General features: G+C 43.3%; 1 protein-coding gene across 1 annotated transcript; it reads left to right on the top strand.

Moving 5' to 3' along the window:
* Nucleotides 1-509: 509 nt before the first annotated feature.
* On the top strand, nt 510-22,811 carry LOC119805461 (medium-wave-sensitive opsin 1). The gene is made up of 6 exons (XM_038317426.1): nt 510-606; nt 5,508-5,804; nt 7,796-7,964; nt 10,175-10,340; nt 12,715-12,954; nt 22,701-22,811. The coding sequence occupies exons 1-6, from the start codon at nt 510-512 to the stop codon at nt 22,809-22,811; spliced, it is 1,080 nt and encodes a 359-aa protein (XP_038173354.1).
* Nucleotides 22,812-22,849: the final 38 nt, after the last annotated feature.

A 22,849-nucleotide genomic window follows, 5' to 3' on the forward strand; every position in this document is an offset into this window, starting at 1 on the left:
CTGTGGCACAAATCCCAGAAAAAACAACAACAACAACAACAACAAAAAACAAAAAAAATCCTCTATCCTGCAACATAGTCCTTTTCCAGGCCTCTGCCTGAAAGGTTTCCAGGGGCTTTTTGGAGCTGCTTTCTTGCTCAACACTTTAGTCTACAAACCCCATCCTAGGGCCTGCCTGACCTACAGTAGGAGAAAGAGATGGAAGACATACAGCCTCCCACAAACTCTACTGCAAGCTAGGGGTGGAATGGGTGGTGGTGTGCATTATCCAGATTCCGTGGGCAAATGGCCCTGAGCCACCCCTGTGGGTTGAACTCAGGAACAGGGAAGTGAGGGTAGGAGGGGGTAATCTAAGTCCTAGGCCCAATTAAGAGATCAGATGGTGAAGGGTTTGGGAGCCCTTAAGGTAAGGAGGCCTGGACTGATCCTGCAGGCTGATATAAAGTTCTGTAACCCCACAGGCAATGTGCCAACTCTGGCAGGTTCCAAGGACAGTGTTTTCCACAGCCATGACCCAAAGGCTTATAGGAGGAGAGACACCAGACCAGTATGAGGATAGCACCCACGCAAGCATCTTCACCTATACCAACAGCAACAGCACCAGAGGTAAGCAACAGGTGCCCTGAAGGTTCAGTCACCAGACCAGGGTGGCTATGCTAAAAGCTACCAGTCACCCCTAATTTCTCTCTTCTACATAACCCTATCTCCCTTAGCTTTAATGATGATGTTTCATGGACAGATAAAAGAACGCTCATCCTAAAACCACACGCATTTCCCCTAGCCTCTGGAAATCTGTGTCCTTGGAAGGGTTCATAAGATCTTTCTCCTTGGGAAATAACAGAGTCTTTGTATCCTCTAAGCCTCAAAGATGTTTAAAAGGTGGTCTGGAGAACATAGATTCATTGAAAGAAATGGGAACGTTTGGCAGGCATCTGAGTGTGCGGGACACCAGATAAGGAAACTGGAAAGGCTGTAGCAGAAGACAAATGACTATGTTAGAAGACGTTGTGAGAGTTATATTATTCAACCTAGGGCCCAAGGCACACCACCAAACCTGTTCACTTCTGAAGAGGAGAACTAACAAATGATCTTTCTGTCTTGAGCAGTCCTAGGAACTGAGGACTCATTGGGGTAGCTTTAGAAGCTATGTATGCAAAAAGTTGGGGACTATTAAACGACTGAAGGCAGCCCCATCCACCAGCACCAGGTCTCTCTTTAAAGCTTTCATAGAGCCCTGAGTTGGCAACACCCTGCTCTGGGATTGCCAGGGCCACCACTGTAGGAACAGGGACTTCAGGTCATACTAGTTAGGTTTTTGTACCTCACCTCCACAGGGTTGTTGTGGTTGCAGGTTTCAGTGAGGCACAACACCCCTGTTCTCTAATGCCAGGGGCTTTGTTTTGTGCAAAGCTTCAAGCATATTCAAAATAATAGGGAGAGTATCGTGAAGTCAGGTCCTTGTTATTTAGTTTCCATGGTTTTTATCTTATTTCATCTGTGATCCTTCCACTCTCTTTCTTCCTGATTCTTTTTATTTTAGTTTTGCATTTTATTTATTCATTTGCTTGTTTATGTATTTACTGAGAGAGGGGGAAGAGAGAGAGAAGAGTGTGTGTTGCATGTGGAGATCAGAGAACAACCTGGGGACATATGTGTAGAGGTCTGAGGATAACTTGGGGCAGTCAGTTCTCTCTTTCCACCATGTGGGGCCCAGGATTATTCTCAGTTTGTCCAGCTTGGCAACAAGCACCTTTACCTACTGAATCATCTTACTGGCTCCTCCTGATTCCTAGACACAAATCTAACGCATCATATCCTTTCTTTTGTGTGCAATCTGGATGTATCTCAAAGATGAAAGGACTCTACAAAACATAACTATGATGCTATCCTAATACCAAAAGTTTAGCAATGTTTCTTGGATATTATACATTATCTTCATTGTTGTTAGAAATATCTTACTTTCAACTGGTCATGGTGGCAGATGTTTGTAATTCCAGTGCCTCGGATGTAGAAGCTGAAGGATCAAAACTTCAGTCATCCTCTGATACGTATGGAGTTTGAGGCCAGTCTGCCATGCATGAAACCCAGTGTCAAAGATGTAAATCAGCTAGTAGTAATGGTGCACATCTTTAGTCCTAGCTCTTGGGAGGCAGAGACGGGTGGATCTCTGTGAGTTTGAGGTCAGTCTTATCTCATAGCAAGTTCCAAGACAGCCAATGATATTTAGCTCTCAAGACCTTGTCTCAAAAAAAGTTTATGGTTTTGTTTTGTTTTGTTTTACACATAAATTTAGTTATTTATCTGAGAGGGCATATACCACAACATACACACAGAGGTTAGAACTTGTGAGAGTGAGCTCTCTTCTTCCACTATGTGTGTGCCTGGCACCAAACTCAAATTGCGAGGTTTGAGGCAAGTGCCTTTACACACTGAGTCATCTCCACAGACCCATACTGTGTTTGTTTGTTTTGATTTTGAGCCAGAGTATTATTATGCTTCTGAAGCCATCCTGGGACTTTATATCCCCCAGTGGCCTTGAATTCACAATCCCCTGACCCAATTTCAAGAGTCTTGGGATTATAGGCATGCACTACTATAACCAGAAAAAAAAGTTGTTTGTAAACAGCTGATCTGAATGTCTAACTGGTAGCAGAGGCAAAATCCTTTGGCAGAAATAATAGAAGTGAGAGCAAGCCCTGGGTTAAGGGCTTCGATAGCAAAACTTTATTGGGACATCAGCTCAAGCAGAACACTGTCAACTTAAATAGAAAGACTTCTCTCCAGACAAAGAGTGTAAAAAGCCGAAACGGTCCTGCCCTCCACCACGATCTATACGGTACTACGCCTGTAGTGCCCATGCCACTACAGGACCAGTACTCGAGCTTGTGTGAAAAGTAGGATGTATGCTGGATTCTTCCCCCTCAGCTTCTAGGCAAGGTCTCCCTATGTAGGCCTGGCTGGCCTAGAATTTACTATGTAGACAAGATTGGCCTCAAACTCATGACCAAATCTCCTGCCACTGCCTCTTGAGTGTGAGATTGTAAGAATGCACCACCATGCCCAGTTCTCTTTTCTTTTATTTCTCCATTCTCCAATAGTGATTTGGTTCACCAATAAAGACCATAGGTTTTACTTCTCTCTCCTTTTCCTCCCAATAAGAATCTTGTTATCCAGGAATTAGAACTTAATGTCATATAATTTTACTCATTTTCTTTATGTCAGAACACATACACACTCATCTCAAAAGAGTGATACCAACACTACTATAAACAATAATATCTACTGGTTATGGTGGTACCTATCTGGAATCCCAGAAATTGAGTGGGAGAGGTAGGACAATCATGTGTTCAGAACCACCTTCAGCTAAATAAGCAAGTCAGAGGCCAACCTGACCTATATGATACTTGTACTCACCCCCCACACACACCAAGAAAAGATGACTAAGGGCTGGAGTGACAACTCAAACTTTAGAAGCACTTATTTCTCCTCCAGAGGACCTGAATTTATACCTAGCATCCATAAGGCAGTTTTAAAATCATCTGTACTTGGCTGAGCGGTAGTGGTGCATAACTTTAGTCCCAGCACTTGGGAAGCAGAAGCAGAAGGATCTCTGTGGATTTGAAGCCAGCCTGGTCTACAAAGTAAGTTCCAGGACAGCCAGACCTGTTACACAGAGAAACCCTTTCTCAACAAACAAAAACAAACAAGCACAAAATCTGTAACACCAATTCCAGAAGATCTGCTTCTGGCCTCTCATGTAGTACATAGACATACATCCAGGCAAAACACCCATGCACATAAAAAAGTGATAATAAATTTTTAGGGGACTGGATAGATGGATTAACTGTTTACTCTTGTAGAGGTACCAGGTTTAATTCCCAGCATCCACAAAATGGCTCACAACCATCTGTAAGATCCAGTTCTAAGGGATTTTCTTCTGGCTTCCGTGGATATTACATTAGCATGGCAAATAGATATACATGCAGGCAAAACATCTACACACATAAAATAAATAATTTTTTTTAAAAAAAATGTAAGTAGGATTACTAAAGACCTAACATTTGTACCTGTCCTTTCACACTGGAGATATATGTCATTAGGTTGTGTAGTTGAGACACTGTGCCTTCAATCCTTCTCTCTGGAGTTATGCTACTGACTGAATGTGTGCATTTAGGCTCACTTGTTTTGGTTTTGATAACCAGGGGTTCTGATGTGGGATGACCCTCTGTATGCTGTGAATACCATTGTTTAGTAAAGAAACTGCTTTGAGTCTATAGCAGAGCAGGGCAGAATAGAGCTAGGCAGGGAAAACTAAACTGAATGCTGGGAGAAAGAAGGCAGAGTAAGACAGAAGCCATGGATCCAGCAGAAACAGATGCACTGAAACTTTGTTGGTAGGCCACGACCTTGTGGTGATGCACAGATTAATGGAGACGGGTTAAATTAAGATGTAAGAGTGAGCCAATAAGAAGCTAGAGATAATGGGCTAAGCAGTGATTTAATTAATACAGTTTTTCTGTGTGGTTATTTCAGGAGTCTGGGTGGCTGGGAAACGAACAAGTGGCCTCCAACAACGGGGTTCTTTTTTTTTAATGACAGACATGCACATCCACATATACAAAAAAATTGGAGTAATCCGCTGTGTCTTATAAGATCACCATGGATTAAAGTTAGAATTTAATAACAATACTACTCTCAGAAAGCCTACAAACTCATGGCAATTGAACAATGAACTACTACTGAACCACCCCTGGGTCAAGGAAGAAATAAGAAAGAAATTAAAGTCTTCCTTGAATTCAATGAAAATAAAGACACAACATACCCAAACCTATGGGACACTATGAAAGCAGTGCTAAGAGGAAAGTTCATAGCACTAAGTGCCCACATAAAGAAAACAGAGCTCACATTATTGACTTAACAGCACACCTGAAAGTTCTAGAACAAAAAGAAGCAGACTCACCAAGGAGGAGTAGAAGACTAGAAATAATCAAACTGAGGGCTGAAATCAACAAAATAGAAACACAGAAAACAATCCAAAGAATGAATGAAACAAAGAGCTGGTTCTTTGAGAAAAATCAACAAGATTATTTTTGTTTTTTAAAAAACACTCTTTTTATTTTACATAGCAATCCCAGTTTCCTCTCCCTTGTTTCTTTGATGTTGTTGTTATTGTTGTTTTGTTGTTGGAGGACAGGCTCACAAAATTCTGAATTTTGCAGAATTCTACCAAGCATAGGCCTCTTTGTGTGTACTTTCTTAGTGCTGTGAAGCCTTATTATACAGTAGTAGAGACTGGGGCTTGTGACCCTGTCCAATTATTCTGGCAAAAAGCAGCAGTGGCAAATGTCCCTCTTTTATAAGGACACCAGTCCTTCTGAATTAGGGCTCACCCTAATAGCCTCATGTGCAGGGCTCACATAGAACAAGGAAAAGTGGGATCAAGATGCTGATGTGGCTGTGTAAAGTTTTGTACAGCACTTCCTTTATTCTGTACCTCTTGCCTCCAGGTCCCTTTGAAGGCCCCAATTATCACATTGCTCCCAGGTGGGTGTACCACCTCACCAGCACCTGGATGATCCTTGTGGTCGTTGCGTCTGTCTTCACTAATGGACTTGTGCTGGTAGCCACCATGAGGTTCAAGAAGCTGCGCCATCCTCTGAACTGGATTCTGGTGAACTTGGCAGTTGCTGATCTAGCAGAGACCACCATTGCCAGCAGTATCAGTGTTGTGAACCAAATCTATGGCTACTTTGTGCTGGGCCACCCTCTGTGCGTGTTGGAAGGCTACATTGTCTCCTTGTGTGGTAAGCTGAAGGAGACACAAACTGGTGTGCCTAAAAAAACCATACTACAAACCCCAAGATTCACACATGTATGAAGCACAGTATATACTCATGATAAAAGCTGGATCACAGGCAACACAGGGGTTGGAGGACAGGCTCACAAAATTCTGAAGGCTTCTTCTACCTGAGCAAACATTTTCAACTGTTTGCTTGGGTCCAACATTGACAGGCTCTAACTATATGTACCCAGTTTTAGACTGTGGTGCTCATGTGGGAAGAGATAGATCATGAGTCAGAGAATTCCAGAATCATATGAAGAGCAGGCTCTGGGCACCTTGCATGAACTCCTACCCAAATCAGAGATATGTGTGTTTTCATCCTGTCTGATTAATAATACTGGGTGAGCTGTTCCCAGGGAAAGACGCCAGAGCTTTTGAGATATTGACTGGATTCTGACACCTTTCTTTACAGCCATCACTAAGACCTGTTTGTTGGGTATGATTTGCTTAGGTTAGGTAGCTAAAGGCTGATGAGATGATTCAATGGGGAAAGATGCTTGCTGCCAAGCCTGATGAGCTGTGTTTGATTCCTAGGACCCACATGGTAGAAAGAGAGAAACTCCTAAAAGTTGTCCTCTAACCTCCACATACACTCCATGGTGACACACAAATACACATTCTAAAAAGCAATGACTAAGAAGCACCAGAGCGCTAGGCTCTGTGCTGGAAAGAGCCCGGTAACTAGGTGGTAACAACACAGTGTCTCCATTACCCCTCTCTTACCTTATCTCTAAATGGGTAAGGAGATTCCAAGAATGATTATCTAGTCTAGAAGACAGGCTCTGCTGATCATATATGAGAATGGAGGGTTTAAATGCCATGTATGTAAGAAGAGACTTTTTGAGAGGTCCAAACTGGGGGTGGGAGGCCCACAAATGGACCTGGTAGGAACCCCACTTGCCTAGCTGTGTACCCAGCAGGCATCTACCAGTGGCTGACCCTTGCTCTTGGTTTATCACCATTGTTTCTCCTTGCCTCTCACCAATTGGGCAGATTAAGTTCAGACCAGAGAGAGTACTGAACAATACCCCAAATCTATATGGTAGAGTCATCAGGAAAGATCAAGAAAGTCTATCTCCCAGGTTCCAGTGATTTCAATTAGAGATGTGCACCTTAGTGGTTGCATGGCCTTTCCCAAGTGGCATCCTCATGTCTGGCTCTGCTTCTACTAGGCTTTCCTTTGTCTTACTCAAAGAGTGTTATTTGTTCACCCATATACACAAAATTAAAATAATTATATCTTTTAAAATTATGCACTAAAAACACTAGCAACCGTGTTCTGTACTTGTATTTCAAATAAGGATCTGATATCTGACTACCAATAAAAGTCCAGTTAAGTGACAATGAACAGGAATGACATTTTATAATTTCTGCCACCTCAACCACCTCAATAGAGTGATGTGAGAACATCTGTCTTTTCTCTAGCTGACTGAGTCGGGAGTATTCTAACACTGCAGAATTCACAATAGAAGGTAATACAGAGTGTCCTTTAGAAGTGAGGTGAATGAACAATACTTTTCCCCATCCTGGTTCATGGGTCTCTGAAGCCTGCATAAGAAGGAGTGGAAACCTGTGTCACCTTACAAACAGCTGGAGAGACTGTCTCCAAACATTTAAAAAAAAAACAGAAAACAAGCAGGAAGGGTACAGATCACATGTTCTGTTTCTTTGAAGCAATGATACCTCAGTGTGGTCATGGTAGTATGGATATGGGCTTCCAGGAACTCCACCAAGGGCATCAGAGGAAGAAATTACCAGGGGCCAAGAAGACAAAAAGCTCTTGAAGGGCCCCAGTGGACACATAAGTACAAGGCCATAGCCGTTTTGCCTTCTTTTTGGGGCTGAGGTGTGCAGGTGAGGTTGAGGAGAGAAAGCTATTGGCTAGTAGGAGGAAGTAGTGTGAACAATCCTTTGTTTGACTTGAAGCCCTGGTCTTTCTCTTCTTCACCATAGGCATCACAGGCCTCTGGTCCCTGGCCATCATCTCCTGGGAGAGGTGGCTGGTGGTCTGCAAGCCCTTTGGCAATGTGAGATTTGATGCGAAGCTGGCTACTGTGGGAATTGTCTTCTCATGGGTCTGGTCTGCTTTGTGGACAGCCCCGCCAATCTTTGGTTGGAGCAGGTAAGGGTGTAATGATGCTAGGAAAGTAGGCCCTGGAGGACCAAGTGGGGAGAGTCAGACTGTGATCTCCAGGAAGGTCAAGCCACTTTTGGTTTCTGGGCCTACATGGCTCCTTGCTTCTAAGGAGAGAGGAAACTCTCCCAGGTTCCCAGTGCAGCATGCACATGAATTATAGATATATTTGCTTATGGTATCAAAAGGGCCCTATGTCCCACTTCCTAGACTATGTAAACCTTTATCTCAAGTATAAGAATCTCACAAGAAAACTAGGAAAATTAAAAATGCCCAACCTAGAGCTATAGTGTAAGTGAATACAGGGCACATTTAGATTTCAGCGCCCTCTTACAAGTTCTGTGCCACGCCTCTCATATATTTTAGCTTACCACCTTCAGAGGTCACTTGGAAGGTACACCAGGTCATCATATCCCGGCCAGGCTCATTCTTTCGGGTAAATACTTTGAAGACAATGGCACAGATGTTTGCTTGGAAGGAATGAGACATGATTAATTGATTTCACTGTTGTACACGACAATCTTGAGTGTATGGTCTTGTGGCATTTGAACAGGGAATGTTCTTTCTTTGGGAATCTTCCATCATTCTGTGAAATAAGCCTTGTAAAAAGTTTGTTTTTCTCCAGAACCACAATGGCTGCCAGAAACTAAGAATGTCCTAGTGCTAACTCTGATGGAGGCCCAAACTGGATCATCTAATTTCATCTCCATGGTTACCCAGTGAGAATGTTCCTTCATTACAGCCCTGGCATAATGGCCTCAGAAAATATTCAGATATTCATAGGTGTTTCTAAAAAGTAAGAGAAAATTGTTATAAGGAAGCCACTTGTTTGTTGCCGGCTACCCAGACTCGAAATATCCACACAGAAACGATATTATTTGCAATATTGTTTAGCCAATAACTTAAGCATATTTTTAGCTAACTTTTATATCCTAAACTAACTCAGCTCCACTAATCTGTGTATCACCACATGGCTGTGGCCTACCAGCAAAATTTCAGCATGTTTATCTCTGGTGGTGGCCTCTTCTGACTCCGCCTTCCTTCTCCCAGCATTCAGTATAGTTTTTCTCACCTAGTTCTACTCTGCCCTATCAAGAGACCAAGGCAGTTTCTTTATTTATTAACCAATAAAAGCAACATATATACAGAAGGACTTCCCACACCATTTCCCCTTTTCTGTTTAAATAAAAAGGAAGGTTTTAACTTTAACATAGTAAAATTACATATAACAAAACAGGTATCAAACAAGAATTACTGTTACAATATTTATACCTACTTTATCTTTTATCATAATTAAGTAAAACTATAACTATAACCATTTATTCTTCAACTCCATAAAAGAATCCAGAAGAATATAATATTACCTAAGTAAACAGGAAGTACATTGTAAGCAACTTCCAAAACTCTAGAAATAACAGAGACATCTCTCCACCTGGACAGTCATCCAAAGTTCTTCTGTATTGTTGGGGCATCCATCTTCAGCCTATAGAACCATAGTATCCAGCAGACATTTTCATGGAGCAAGACATTTGAAAGACAGTTCTGCCTACATTGGCAGTTTGTCAGTCACTTTCTTCTGTGTCCTGCAGAATGTCTGGCAGACTCTTTCATGAAGCAGGAACCCCAAAGGACCATCTCACCTTTAGGCAAGTTCAGCAGTCATTTCTCTGTGGGTCCTGCAGGCCCAGTTCATCAAGAAGTCCAGGCAAGATCAGTTTCTTACCCAAATGGCTATCAAACTCCATAAGGAGCCTCTTCAATGCCCATCTTCCTCTTGAAGTAATTGGTGCTGCCAGGAGCAAATGTGTCTCACTGTCATGAAAGGTCCTAACATTTTAAATGCTACATAGTCTGGAACCAGGTAGTAATGCTAATTGCACAATATTGGGAAAGTCTTCAGTGTCATAACAGCAAATTTTATATTATGTATATTTTGCCACAAAGAGAAGAAAGATGAAATGCAGCATATAATGGACAATGGTTTAAAAATCCTACTCGAGTTTTAAGGTGATGAAAATGTTCTGAAAGTACAACACTGTGCAGATATGAAATGTCATTGACTTGTTCACTTCTCAGTGGTTAATTTCTTCCCCATTTAAAAACCCACTGACTCTAGTCAGGGGTATGCCCTGGCTGGTTGGGCAGGTTCTAGGTTGCCCCAGCTTGAATTAGGATGGGCTGCTGGCCCTTCTCTTTAGGTACTGGCCTTATGGCCTGAAGACATCCTGTGGCCCAGATGTGTTCAGCGGCACCTCGTACCCTGGTGTTCAGTCTTATATGATGGTCCTCATGGTCACGTGCTGCATCTTCCCACTCAGCATCATCGTGCTCTGCTACCTCCAAGTGTGGCTGGCCATCCGAGCAGTAAGCCCTTCACCCTCCTGCCCTCATCCCATACTAGTAAGATGTCTAGGCAAGCTCAGAGGCACACCTGGTAATTCTCCTGCCTCCACACTGCCATGATCACAAATCATTTTGAGACAGGGTTTTTTTTTATGTAGCTTTGGAACCTGTCCTGAAACTAGCTTTGTAGCCAGGCTGGCCTAGAACAGGAATCTGCATGGCTCTGCCTCCTAAGTACTTGGATTAAAGGTGTGTGCCACCACTGCCCAGCCTCACCTGGGTTTCTTAAACTACTTTTCTTTTGAGAAAAGGTCTCACTCTGGAGCCCTGACTGGCCTGAAACATGCTATGTAGATCAGGCTAGATTCAAACTCACAGAGATTCACTTGCCTCTGCCTCCCAAGTGTATACCACACCTGGCTTAAACTGTTTTATAATTCCCCTTGTGTCTTAGTCACTGTTCTATTGCTGTGAAGAAACATCATGACCAAGGCAACTCTTATAAAAGCATTTAGTTAGGGGATTCTTATAGTTTCAGAGCAAGTCCATGACCATCATGGGGAGCATGACAGCAGGCAAGTAGGCACAGCTGAGAGCTTACATCCTAATCTGTAAATTGGAGGCAAAGAGAGACTGACTGACTGGCATGGTCTTTTGAACCTCAAAGCTTACCTGTAGCATGATTAAAAAAAAAACCCAGAGACCGAAATTGGGTTTCAACTTGAAAACCAGAGAAGCAAAGCAGTCAAGCCACTAAAGAAGCCTTACCTTTACCAAGGCTGGGCAACCACAAACCACAAACTAAACAGACAGCCTCTCTCCACTCATTTTATATTCATTCCCTCTAGTGCTGGGATTAAGGGCGTATGACTCTCTAGTACTGGAATCAAAGGTGTAGGCTGCCATCACCTGGATTTATTTCTGTTTGATCTTGTGTAGCCCAGGGTGGCCTTGAACTCACAGAGATCCATATGACTCTATGCCCTAAATCCTGGGATTAAAGGCATGTATCACCATTGCCTGACCTCTAGTGGCTTTAGCTTTGCCTCTGGTCTTCAGGAAGATGTATCAAAATACAAATAATAGGCCACTACACTCACCCCTCCAATAAGACCAAACCTCCTAAATCCTTCCAAAACAGTTCTGCCAACTAGGGGCCAAACATTCAAATATGAGTCTATGGGGACCATTCTCATTCAAACCACCAAAGTGGGGCTCTTGTGGAAGACCAAGAAGTAGACTCATGAGTGCTCATTTGCCCTCAGACCTGCTCTCCACTGCCCTGTGTCTGGTGTTCCATCTTGGGCAGCCAGTTTTGTCTGCAGTCCTGTGCCACCAACATCCCTACCCAGGCCAGTCTACCACTAGGGATTCCCCTGCAAAAAATGATAGTAAGGGTTTGCATGAGCTGGGTACTGTATCTGAGAGCTCTGTGCTCCTCTGTTGGTCTCCCTTTCCATCATAAATTGTCTCTTTGTCAAACAACTCCCCTACCATTTACTTCATGTTCCATTTATTCATGGCTGGGAGCCTATGTAGCAGAAAGTCCCTCCAGGTGGTGTTTTTCCTTTATGAAGCTGCTTTATATTCACCTCTGCATGAACAGGTATTTATAAGCTGTTTTTGGAAAAAATCACGAGCTCTACCAGGAAGCTCTACTTAGTGTCTTGTGATGAAGGCTACAATTTGGTCCCTGAGTTGGTGGTCCCATATCAGAATAAATTTAGCTAGCTCCCATGGGGTTTCTTTCAAGTTTTCATAGAATTAGCTCTTGGCTAGAAAAACCCATCACTGCTGTTGCAGCTCTCCCTGGATTCTAGCACTCATTGTTCCTTTTCCAGCTATCTGCCATCAGCAAGCATTCCATGGCAGATAATATATGGCCCCTATCCTCTAGAAAGCCTAGGAGAAGTGTGGCTTTGGCTCTTGTATTGCCACTGGGCACCCTGCCAGGCCTGGTTTAAGTTAAAGAAACTTGACTTCTAGCACTAGTCTCGGGACTCCAGATTCAAACCTGAGCACAAGACTAGATCTTCTTGGAAAGGATTATATAAAGGCTAAGCTTAGTCTCCTTAGTTCTCCACAAGCTTCTGTGAAACTACAGAGAACAGATTCAAAAGTCTGGTCTGAGGGTTGATCTTGGCCAAGCCAGCCACTTGTCACCTCAAGGCCTACAGGAACTCCTACAAAGCTCCAGGACCACTTTGGCTCCCAAGTCAGGTCATTCTCTGACTGAGGGTGGGAGGCAGGGTTGGGATCACTTCCTACTCCCTGTAGAGCCCTAAGTTTACCTCTTCTTGTTAATATCCTGACACTGTACCTGAGCAATAGCAATAGTCCCTCTAGATCTAGAGCCCTAACTGACTCCTCCATTCACTGCCCTTATCTTCTCTAGGTGGCAAAGCAACAGAAGGAATCTGAGTCCACCCAGAAGGCTGAGAAGGAGGTGACACGCATGGTGGTGGTGATGGTCTTTGCATACTGCCTCTGCTGGGGGCCCTATACTTTCTTTGCATGCTTTGCTACTGCCCACCCTGGCTACGCCTTCCACCCTCTTGTGGCCTCCATACCATCCTACTTTGCAAAAAGTGCCACTATCTACAACCCCATTATCTATGTCTTTATGAACCGGCAGGTAAGCAAGAGCATGAACAAATTAAAATCAAAATGGCCCATAACTCAGTGAAGGTTCTTACCTGGAATCAAGTCATCAATGAGAAAGCCTTGTGGAGAACCTGGGGGTTGATGATGCTCCTCCAAGAAAATGAGTGTGGAAAGGCTCTGCATGTAACCCGCACTCTCCATTCCTCCTCTCAATCATGAGCTCTGGAATCTTTGCACTGTCTCCACCTGAGTCTGCTACTCAGGTGCAGGACACTGCAAGTTCTTCCCTTCTGATGACCCCACAATGACGGGCAGAAATCTTCTAAAGGTGCCGCTATAATCCAGATGTACTAAGCACTCAGTGAGCACACAATGACCCTAGCTAGTTCTGCTCCACTTCTGTTTACAGACTTAACTCTAAATTTTTACATTTTTCAAACCTTGACTTTGGGATATTTACCTCCTTAAAAGTTTAGACTTTCTTGGCTACACTAGCTAAGATGTTAAGAGCTTTTATGCTTTTGTTTTTTTTTTCTCTCATGGTTTATTTTTTTATATTTAAAAATTTCCATCTCCTCCCCTCCTCCTCCCCCTTCCCTCCCCTCCTCCTCCCCTTTCCCTCCCCTCCTTCTCCACCTTCCCTCCCCTCCCCTCCACCCATAACTCCCCACCCTCCCTCTCAAGGCCAAGGAGCCATCAGGGTTCCCTACTCTATGCTAAGACCAAGGTCCTCCCAACTCCCCCCAGGTCCAGGAAGGTGATCAACCAAGCTGAGAAGGCTCCCACAGAGCCCGTCCATGCAGAAGAATCAGAGCCCAGCGCCATTGTCCTTTGCTTCTCAGTCAGCCCCCGCTGTTGGCCACATTCAGAGAGACGGGTTTGGTCGCATGATCCATCAGTCCCATTCCAACTAGAGTTGGTGATCTCCCATTAGTTCTGTCCCACCGTCTCCATGAGTGAACGCACCCCTCACGTTCCTGACTTTCCTTCTCATGTTCTCTCTCCTTCTGCTCCTCATCAGGACCTTGGGAGCTCAGTCCAGTGCTCCAATGTGGGGCTCAGTCATTTTCTTCATCTATCGCCAGCTGGAGGTTCCCTCACGGTCCTGACTTTCTTTCTCATGTTCTCTCTCCTTCTGCTCCTCATCAGGACCTTGGGAGCTCAGTCCGGTGCTCCAATATGGGGATCTGTCATTTTCTTCATCTATCCTCAGGTGGAGGTTCTATGGTGATATGCAAGAAATTCATCAGTATGGCTATAGGAACTGGCCTTTTCAGGCTCCCTCTCCTCAGCTGCCCAAGGAACTAACTGGGGGCATCTTCCTGGAAACCTGGGAACCCCTCTAGGGTCAAGTCTCTTGTCAACCCTCAGGTGGCTCCTTAAATTAAGATATATGCTTCCCTGCTCCCATATCCACCCTTCCTATATCCCAAGCACCCCATTCCTCCGAGCTCCCCCTGTTCTCCCCTTCATACTTTTCTCTCCCCATCTTCCCTTGGCCCAGTCTTGCCCAACCCTCAAGTTCCCAATTTTGCCTGGCGATCGTGTCTACTTCCAATATCCAGGAGGATTACTATATCTTTTTTTGGGAGTTCACCTTCTTATTATTTTCTCAAGGATCCCAAATTTATAGGCTCGATGTCCTTTAATTATGGCTAGAAAACGATTATGAGTGAGTACATCCCATGTTCATCTTTTTGGGTCTGGGTTACCTCACTCAGAATAGTGTTTTCTATTTCCATCCATTTGCCTGCAAAATTCAAGATGTCATTGTTTTTTACCGCTGAGTAGTATTCTAGCATGTATATATTCCACAGTTTCTTCATCCATTCTTCCACTGAAGGGCATCTAGGTTGTTTCCAGGATCTGGCTATTACAAATAATGCTGCTATGAACATAGATGAGCATATGCTTTTGTAGTATGATTGGGCATCTCTTGGGTAGATTCCCAATAGTGGAATTACTGGGTCCTGGGATAGGTTGATCCCGAATTTCCTGAGAAACCGCCACACTGCTTTCCAAAGTGGTTGCACAAGTGTGCATTCCCACCAGCAATGGATGAGTGTACCCCTTACCCCACAACCTCTCCAGCAAAGGTTATTATTGGTGTTTTGGATTTTAGCCAATCTGACAGGTGTAAGATGATATCTCAAAGTTGTTTTGATTTGCATTTCCCTGATAGCTAGGGAGGTTGAGCATGACCTTAAGTGTCTTTTGGCCATTTGAACTTCTTCTGTTGAGAATTCTCTGTTCAGTTCAGAGCCCCATTTTTTAATTGGGTTAATTGGCATTTTACCGTCTAGTCTCTTGAGTTCCTTATATATTTTAGAGATCAGACCTTTGTCAGTTGCAGGGTTGGTGAAGATCTTTTCCCAGTCAGTAGGCTGCCTTTGTGTCTTAGTGACAATGTCCTTTGCTTTACAGAAGCTGCTCAACTTCAGGAGGTCCCATTTATTCAATGTTGCCCTTAATGTCTGTGCTGCTGGGGTTATGCATAGGAAACGGTTCCCTGTGCCCATTTGCTGTAGAGTACTTCCCACTTTCTCCTCTATCAAGCTCAATGTGTTCAAATTAATATTGAGGTCTTTAATCAATTTGGACTTGAGTTTTGTGCATGGTGATAGATATGGATCTACTTTCATTCTTCTACATGTTGACATCCAGTTATGCCAGCACCATTTGTTGAAGATGCCCTCTTTCATCCATTGTGTACTTTTGGCTCCTTTATCAAAAATCAGGTGTTCATAGGTTTGTGGGTTAAAATCCGGGTCTTCTATATGATTCCATTGGTCAACTTCTCTGTTTTTATGCCAATACCAAGCTGTTTTCAATACTGTAGCTCTGTAATAGAGTTTGAAGTCAGGGATGGTAATGCCTCCAGAAGTACCTTTATTGTATAAGATTGTTTTGGCTATCCTGGGTTTCTTGTTTTTCCATATAAAGTTGATTATTGTCCTCTCAATCTCTGTGAAGAATTTTAATGGGACCTTGATTGGGATTGCATTGAATCTATAGATTGCTTTTGGTAGAATTGCCATTTTTACTATGTTGATCCTCCCAATCCACGAGCAGGGGAGATCCTTCCATTTTCTGGTATCCTCTTCAATTTCTTTCTTCAAAGACTTTAAGTTCTTGTCAAATAAATCCTTCACTTCCTTGGTTAGAGATACTCCCAGACGAGGGTTGTCAAGAGACTTGACCCTAGAGGGGTTCCCAGGTTTCCAGGGAGACGCCCCCAGATAGTTCCTTGGGCAGCTGAGGAGAGGGAGCCTGAAAAGGCCAGTTCCTATAGCCATACTGATGAATTTCTTGCATATCACCATAGAACCTCCACCTGACGATAGATGAAGAAAATGACAGAGCCCCACCTTGGAGCACCGGACTGAGCTCCCAAGGTCCTGATGAGGAGCAGAAGGAGAGAGAACATGAGAAAGAAAGTCAGGACCGTGAGGGAACCTCCAGCTGGCGACAGATGGGGAAGGTGACTGAGCCCCACATTGGAGCACTGGACTGAGCTCCCAAGGTCCCGATGAGGAGCAGAAGGAGCGAGAACATGAGGGAGAAAGTCAGGAACGAGAGGGGTGCGTTCACTCATGGAGACGGTGGGACAGAACTAATGGGAGATCACCAACTCCAGTTGGAATGGGACTGATGGATCATGCGACCAAACCCGTCTCTCTGAGTGTGGCCAACAGCGGGGGCTGACTGAGAAGCAAAGGACAATGGCTCTGGGCTCTGATTGTTCTTCATGGACGGGCTCTGTGGGAGCCTTCTCAGCTTGGTCGATCACCTTCCTGGACCTGGGGGGAGTTGGGAGGACCTTGGTCTTAGCATAGAGTGGGGAACCCTGATGGCTCCTTGGCCTTGAGAGGGAGGGAGGGGAGGTATGGGTGGAGGGGAGGGGAGGGAAGGGGGAGAAGGAGGGGAGAGAAAGGGGAGAAGGAGGGGAGGGAGGGGGGAGGAGGAGGGAAGGAGATGGAAATTTTTAAATATAAAAAAAAATAAACCATGAGAAAAAAAAAAAAAAAGAGATACTCCCAGATATCTTATGCTATTTGTGGCTATTGTGAAAAGTGATTCTTCTCTGATTTCCTTCTCTGCTTCCTTATCCTTTGTGTATAGGAGGGCGACTGATTTTTTGGAGTTGATCTTGTAACCTGCCACGTTACTGAAGGAGTTTATCAGCTGTAGGAGTTCTTTGGTGGAGTTTTTGGGGTCACTTATGTATACTATCATATCATCTGCAAATAATGAAAGTTTAACTTCTTCCTTTCCAAATTGAATCCCCTTGATTCCCTTATGTTGTCTTATTGCTATTGCTAGAACTTCAAGCACTATATCGAAGAGATAAGGAGAGAGTGGACAGCCTTGTCGTGTTCCTGAATTTAGTGGGATAGCCTTGAGTTTCTCTCCGTTTAATTTGATGTTAGCTGTCGGCTTGCTGTAAATAGCTTTTATTATATTTAGGAATGACCCTTGTATCCCTAATCTCTCCAAGACCTTTATCATAAAAGGGTGCTGAATTTTGTCAAATGCTTTTTCAGCATCTAATGAGATGACCATATGGTTTTTTTCCTTCAGTTTATTTATATGATGGATTACATTGATAGATTTTCGTATGTTGAACCAGCCCTGCATCTCTGGGATGAAGCCTACTTGATCGTAATGGATAATTTTTCTAATGTGTTGGATTCGGTTTGCCAGTATTTTATTGAGAATTTTTGCGTCAATGTTCATGAGTGAGATTGGCCTGTAATTCTCTTTCTTGGTTGAGTCTTTGTGTGGTTTAGGTATCAGGGTAACTGTAGCTTCATAGAAGGAATTTGGCAGTGACTCTTGTGTTTCTATATTATAAAATACCTTAAGGAGTATAGGTATTAGGTCTTCTTGGAAGTTCTGGTAGAATTCCGCATTGAAACCATCTGGTCCTGGGCTCTTTTTGGTAGGGAGGTTTCTGATAACAGTTTCTAATTCTTCGCGACTAACAGGACGATTTAGAGCATTTACCTGGTCCTGGTTTAACTTTGGTATATGGTATTTATCTAAAAAACTGTCCATTTCTTTTACATTTTCCAATTTTGTGGCATACAGGCTTTTGTAGTAAGATCTAATGATTCTCTGAATTTCCTCTGTGTCTGTGGTTATGTCCCCCTTTTCATTTCTGATCTTATTAATTTGTGTGTTCTCCCTCTGCCGTTTGATTAGTTTGGCTAAGGGTTTGTCAATCTTGTTGATTTTCTCCAAGAACCAGCTTCTTGTTTCATTGATTCTTTGGATTGTTTTCTGTGTTTCTATTTTGTTGATTTCTGCCCTCAGTTTGATTATTTCCAGTCTTCTACTTCTCCTAGGTGAGTCTGCTTCTTTTTTTTCCAGAGCTTTCAGGTGTGCTGTTAAGTCACCAATGAGTGCTTTCTCCGTTTTCTTTAAGTGGGCACTTAGTGCTATGAACTTTCCTCTTAGCACTGCTTTCATTGTGTCCCATAGGTTTGAGTATGTTGTGTCTTTGTTTTCATTAAATTCAAGAAAGACTTTAATTTCTTTCTTTATTTCTTCCTTGACCCAGGTGTGGGTCAGTAGTTGACTGTTCAGTTTCCATGAGTTTGTGGGCTTTCTGGGGGTAGCATTGTTGTTGAATTCTAATTTTAATCCATGGTGATCCGATAAGACACAGGTGGTTACTAATATTTTTTTGTAACTGTGGAAGTTTGCTTTGTTGCCAAGTATATGGTCAATTTTCGAAAAGGTTCCATGAGCCGCAGAGAAGAAGGTATATTCTTTCCTATTTGGGTGGAATGTTCTATAGATGTCTGTTAAGTCCATTTGGTTCATTACCTCCTTTAAGTCTTTCAATTCTCTGTTAGGTTTCTGTCTGATTGACCTGTCCATTGGTGAGAGAGGAGTGTTGAAGTCTCCATCTATTAGTGTGTGTGGTTTGATGGCTGCCTTGAGTTCTAGAAGTGTTTCTTTTACATAAGTGGGAGCTTTTATATTAGGGGCATAGATATTCAGGATTGAGACTTCATTCTGATGGATTTTTCCTGTTATGAGTATAAAGTGTCCCTTTCCATCTCTTCTGATTGATTTTAGTTTGAAGTCAACTTTGTTGGAAATTAGTATGGCCACACCCGCTTGTTTCTTAGGGCCATTTGCTTGATAAACCTTTTCCCAACCCTTTACTCTGAGTAGGTGTCTGTCTTTGTGGTTGAGGTGTGTTTCTTGTAAACAGCAAAATGTTGGATCCTGTTTTCGTATCCAGTCTCTTAGCCTGTGCCTTTTTATAGGTGAATTGAGTCCATTGATATTAAGTGATATTAATGACCAGTGGTTGTTAACTTCGGTCATTTTTTGTAGTAGAGTTTGTGTGTTTCCCTTCTTCTAGTTGTGCTGGTGAAGGGTCGCTAGATGCCTGAGTTATTGTGGGCGTTGTTGGACTCCTTGGTTTGTGATTTTCCTTCTATTACTTTCTGCAAGGCTGGATTTGTGGCTACGTATTGTTTAAATCTGTTTTTGTCCTGGAATATCTTGTTTTCTCCATCAATGGTGAATGCAAGCTTTGCTGGGTATAGTAGTCTAGGCTTGCATCCATGTTCTCTTAGTGTCTGTAGCACATCTATCCAAGCTCTTCTGGCTTTCATGGTTTCCATTGAGAAGTCAAGTGTAATTCTGATAGGTTTCCCTTTATATGTTACTTGACCTTTTTCCTTTGCAGCTCTTAATATCTGTTCTTTATTCTGTATGTTTTGTGTTTTGATTATTATATGGCGTGGAGATGCTTTCTTTTGATCCAGTCTATTTGGTGTTCTGTAGGCTTCTTGTACCTTCATAGGAACATCCTTCTTTAGGTTGGGGAAGTTTTCTTCTATAATTTTGTTGAATATGTTTTCTGGGCCTTTGAGTTGTAATTCTTTTCCTTCTTCTACCCCAATTATTCTTAGGTTTGGTCTTTTCATGGTGTCCCAGATTTCCTGAATGTTTTGTGTTAAGAATTTGTTAGATTTGTTTAGTTCTTTAATCTGTGAATTTATTTCCTCTATAGTATCTTCAGAGTCCGAGATTCTTTCTTCCATCTCTTGTATTCGGTTGGAAATACTTGTCTCTGAAGTTTCTGTTCGTTTATTCAGAGTTTCCATTTCCAGTCGTCCCTCAGATTGTGTTTTCTTCAATACCTCCATTTCATTTATCAGGTCTTGTACTGTTTCCCTTACCTGTTTGATTGCTTTTTCTTGTTTTTCTTGTTTTTCTTGGGTATCTTTGAGAGATTTATTTATTTCATCTACCTTTTTGTTTGTCATCTCCATTTCTTTATGGCAGTTTTTTATCTCCTGTTTAAGGTCCTCTATTATTTTCATAAAGTACTGTTTAAGGTCGGTTTCTTCTATATCTTCTGGGGTAGGGTGTTCAATTCTTGTTGTTTCGGGATGTCTGGATTGTGGTGATGTCATGTTGCCTTTCATGTTGTTGGAGGAGCTCCTGCATTGGCACCTGCCCATCTCTTCCTTCAAAAGGAGCCCGGAGGCGCTTGGTGTCCTAGACCAATCTTTGCTGTGACTGAAACTGGTTGGATCTCCCCAGTGCCAGAGGAGGACCTATTCCTTGCGTCACAATCTGAAGAAGCCCGCACTCCCTTGCAGGAATCCTCAGACCTGCCTGGAGGCCAGAGTCTGACCCCTTTGGGTGGATGGCCTTAGAACAGGAGCAGGACACCTGAGAACACTAGGGAAAGCTTGGGAGAGGCAGGAACGGGAGAAACAGAGATAAGCCTGCAGACGGAGCTGGGGGATGGGGGTCTGTGCTCTCTTCCAGGGCAGGTTGCCCCAGGGTCCGCATTCACTCACCAGTTCAGATGGGATGTCAGTGCACAGGATCAGGGATTCCAGGCAGCCCAGGGTCGCCGCCCAGACAAAAGGGCCAAGGTGGGGGCAGGGCAGGATGGAATATCACACAGCGAACCTGGCAGCACAATCTGAAGGAGCCCGCACCCCTCCGCAGGAATCCTCAGACCTGCCTGGAGGCCAGAGTCTGACCCCTTTGGGTGGATGGCCTTAGAACAGGAGCAGGACACCTGAGAACACTAGGGAAAGCTTGGGAGAGATAGGGACTGGAGAAACAGAGACAAGCCTGAAGAAGGAGCTGGGGGGAGGGGGTCTGTGCTCTCTTCCAGGGCAGGTTGCCCCAGGGTCCGCATTCACTCACCAGTTCAGATGGGATGTCCGCTTTTATGCTTTTATGAGATCATTAATTAGTTCAGAGAAAGCGTGCTATGGCTTTGCCCAAAGTCTTGTCTGATGGCAACCATACTTAGCTGCCATATCGGACTTTAACACAAGTTGCTCATGACTCTTAGACCCTCCTACTAGGTTATAGGTGAACCTGAAGAAGTTCATCACCTCTTGAGTGCCATTTGCTTTCCTCTTCCTTGAATTCATCACATGCACTTCATTAAGGGACATTTACTATGTGGGTTATTAGTAATCAGAAGTGTTCACTGGGGTTTCTCATTTCATCAGACTCTGTGAGTCCTTCCAATTGATTCTGTGAGTCTTTCCTCTACTGTCTTTCTTCCTCTACTGCTTAGGATGGAACACAGGGCCTGGTGCATGCCAGGCAAGTGCTCAATCCCAGATCTTCTCTGTCAAAAACTGAAAGCAGTCCTAGAAAGAGTTGCTTGTTAAAGACAGGAAACAAAGGTGGGCAGGTGTGCAAATTTTGCTTTCACTCATTCTCCTATATTCCAAGAATATTGGAACAGTGGATTCCATTCTTGTTCAGAATAGCGTCAGGCATGAAGTGAGAACTCGGTAAGTTGATGCTGAATAATTTCTTGCCTTACTTGCCAGTTTTTCAGCCAAGTCTATGTTGTTATTTAGCCGATCTCTAAGGTTGTCAATGTCAACACGTAAGTGTTTTCATGTCAAGAGCTTTAATGTTAGAGGGAATTGAGATAGTCGCAAATAGAACTGAAATTAGGTGACATTTTTAGTTTGGGCTCTCAAAGCTTTGTTTGTAGTTTGGGCGCCTTAGATGGCATTGGTTTTGGTCACTGCCTAAGTATCCTAAAGCTACCACAGTAAATTCCACAAGCTTTGTGGCTTCAAACAACAGACCTATAGCTCAGTGGCAAAGTACTTGCCTAGTACACACAAAGCCCTAAGCTAAATTTCTAGCCATGCAACAAACAAACAAGCAAGCAAAACAAGAAAATAAGAATTAAGTTTCTCACAGTTCCAAAGGCGAGAAACCTGGGGTCTAGGAGTCAGCATTATTATTGTTCCTTCTGGTGGTACTAAGACAGTATCAGTCTTGTGTCTCTCTCCTAGCTTTCCTTGTCCTACGACTCACAGACATGCTGCCCCAATATTATTCTTCACATAGCCATTTCTCTGTATGTGTAGTGTTGTCTAAATCTTCCTCTTCTTACAAGAACACTGGTCACTGGACTAGTGACAATGCTTATCCAATATGACCTCATTGTAACATATATGTGCCAGTTCCAAAAAAGGCACAGTCACAGGTTCCAGTAATTAGGATTTGGTATTTTTTAGGACCGGGCACAATTCAACTAGACTCACCATTAACCATTAAATTAGATAATGCAGAACTCCTCCATTCATATGTATAAAGAATGAGCTGGACCTTCCTCAACCCACTTATAGTATTCTCAATGGGAGAAGGGAAGGTGTACATCCACTAAGTGACAGTACCATGTTCCAAGCTTCACCTTTAGCATGGTGCACTAGCCCTTTCTACTTTGCTGAATAATGCTTTCTGTCCTTCTAGTTTCGAAACTGCATCTTACAGCTCTTTGGAAAGAAGACTGATGATAGCTCTGAACTTTCCAGCACCTCCAAAACAGAAGTCTCATCTGTCTCTTCAGTGTCGCCTGCATGAGGTCTGCCTCAAACCTATCCCATCTACCAAAGCTTTGT

The sequence above is a fragment of the Arvicola amphibius genome, chromosome X (genome assembly GCF_903992535.2).
Source record: "Arvicola amphibius chromosome X, mArvAmp1.2, whole genome shotgun sequence".
Taxonomy (NCBI): domain Eukaryota; kingdom Metazoa; phylum Chordata; class Mammalia; order Rodentia; family Cricetidae; genus Arvicola; species Arvicola amphibius.

What these genes read in the sequence shown, in the direction of transcription:
- LOC119805461 (XM_038317426.1), top strand. Translation starts at nt 510, where the DNA reads ATGACCCAAAGGCTTATAGGAGGAGAGACACCAGACCAGTATGAGGAT. An exon ending in CTACATTGTCTCCTTGTGTG is followed by an intron (nt 5,805 to 7,795) that starts GTAAGCTGAAGG and finishes TCTTCACCATAG; the next exon opens with GCATCACAGGCCTCTGGTCC. An exon ending in TGTGGCTGGCCATCCGAGCA is followed by an intron (nt 10,341 to 12,714) that starts GTAAGCCCTTCA and finishes TATCTTCTCTAG; the next exon opens with GTGGCAAAGCAACAGAAGGA.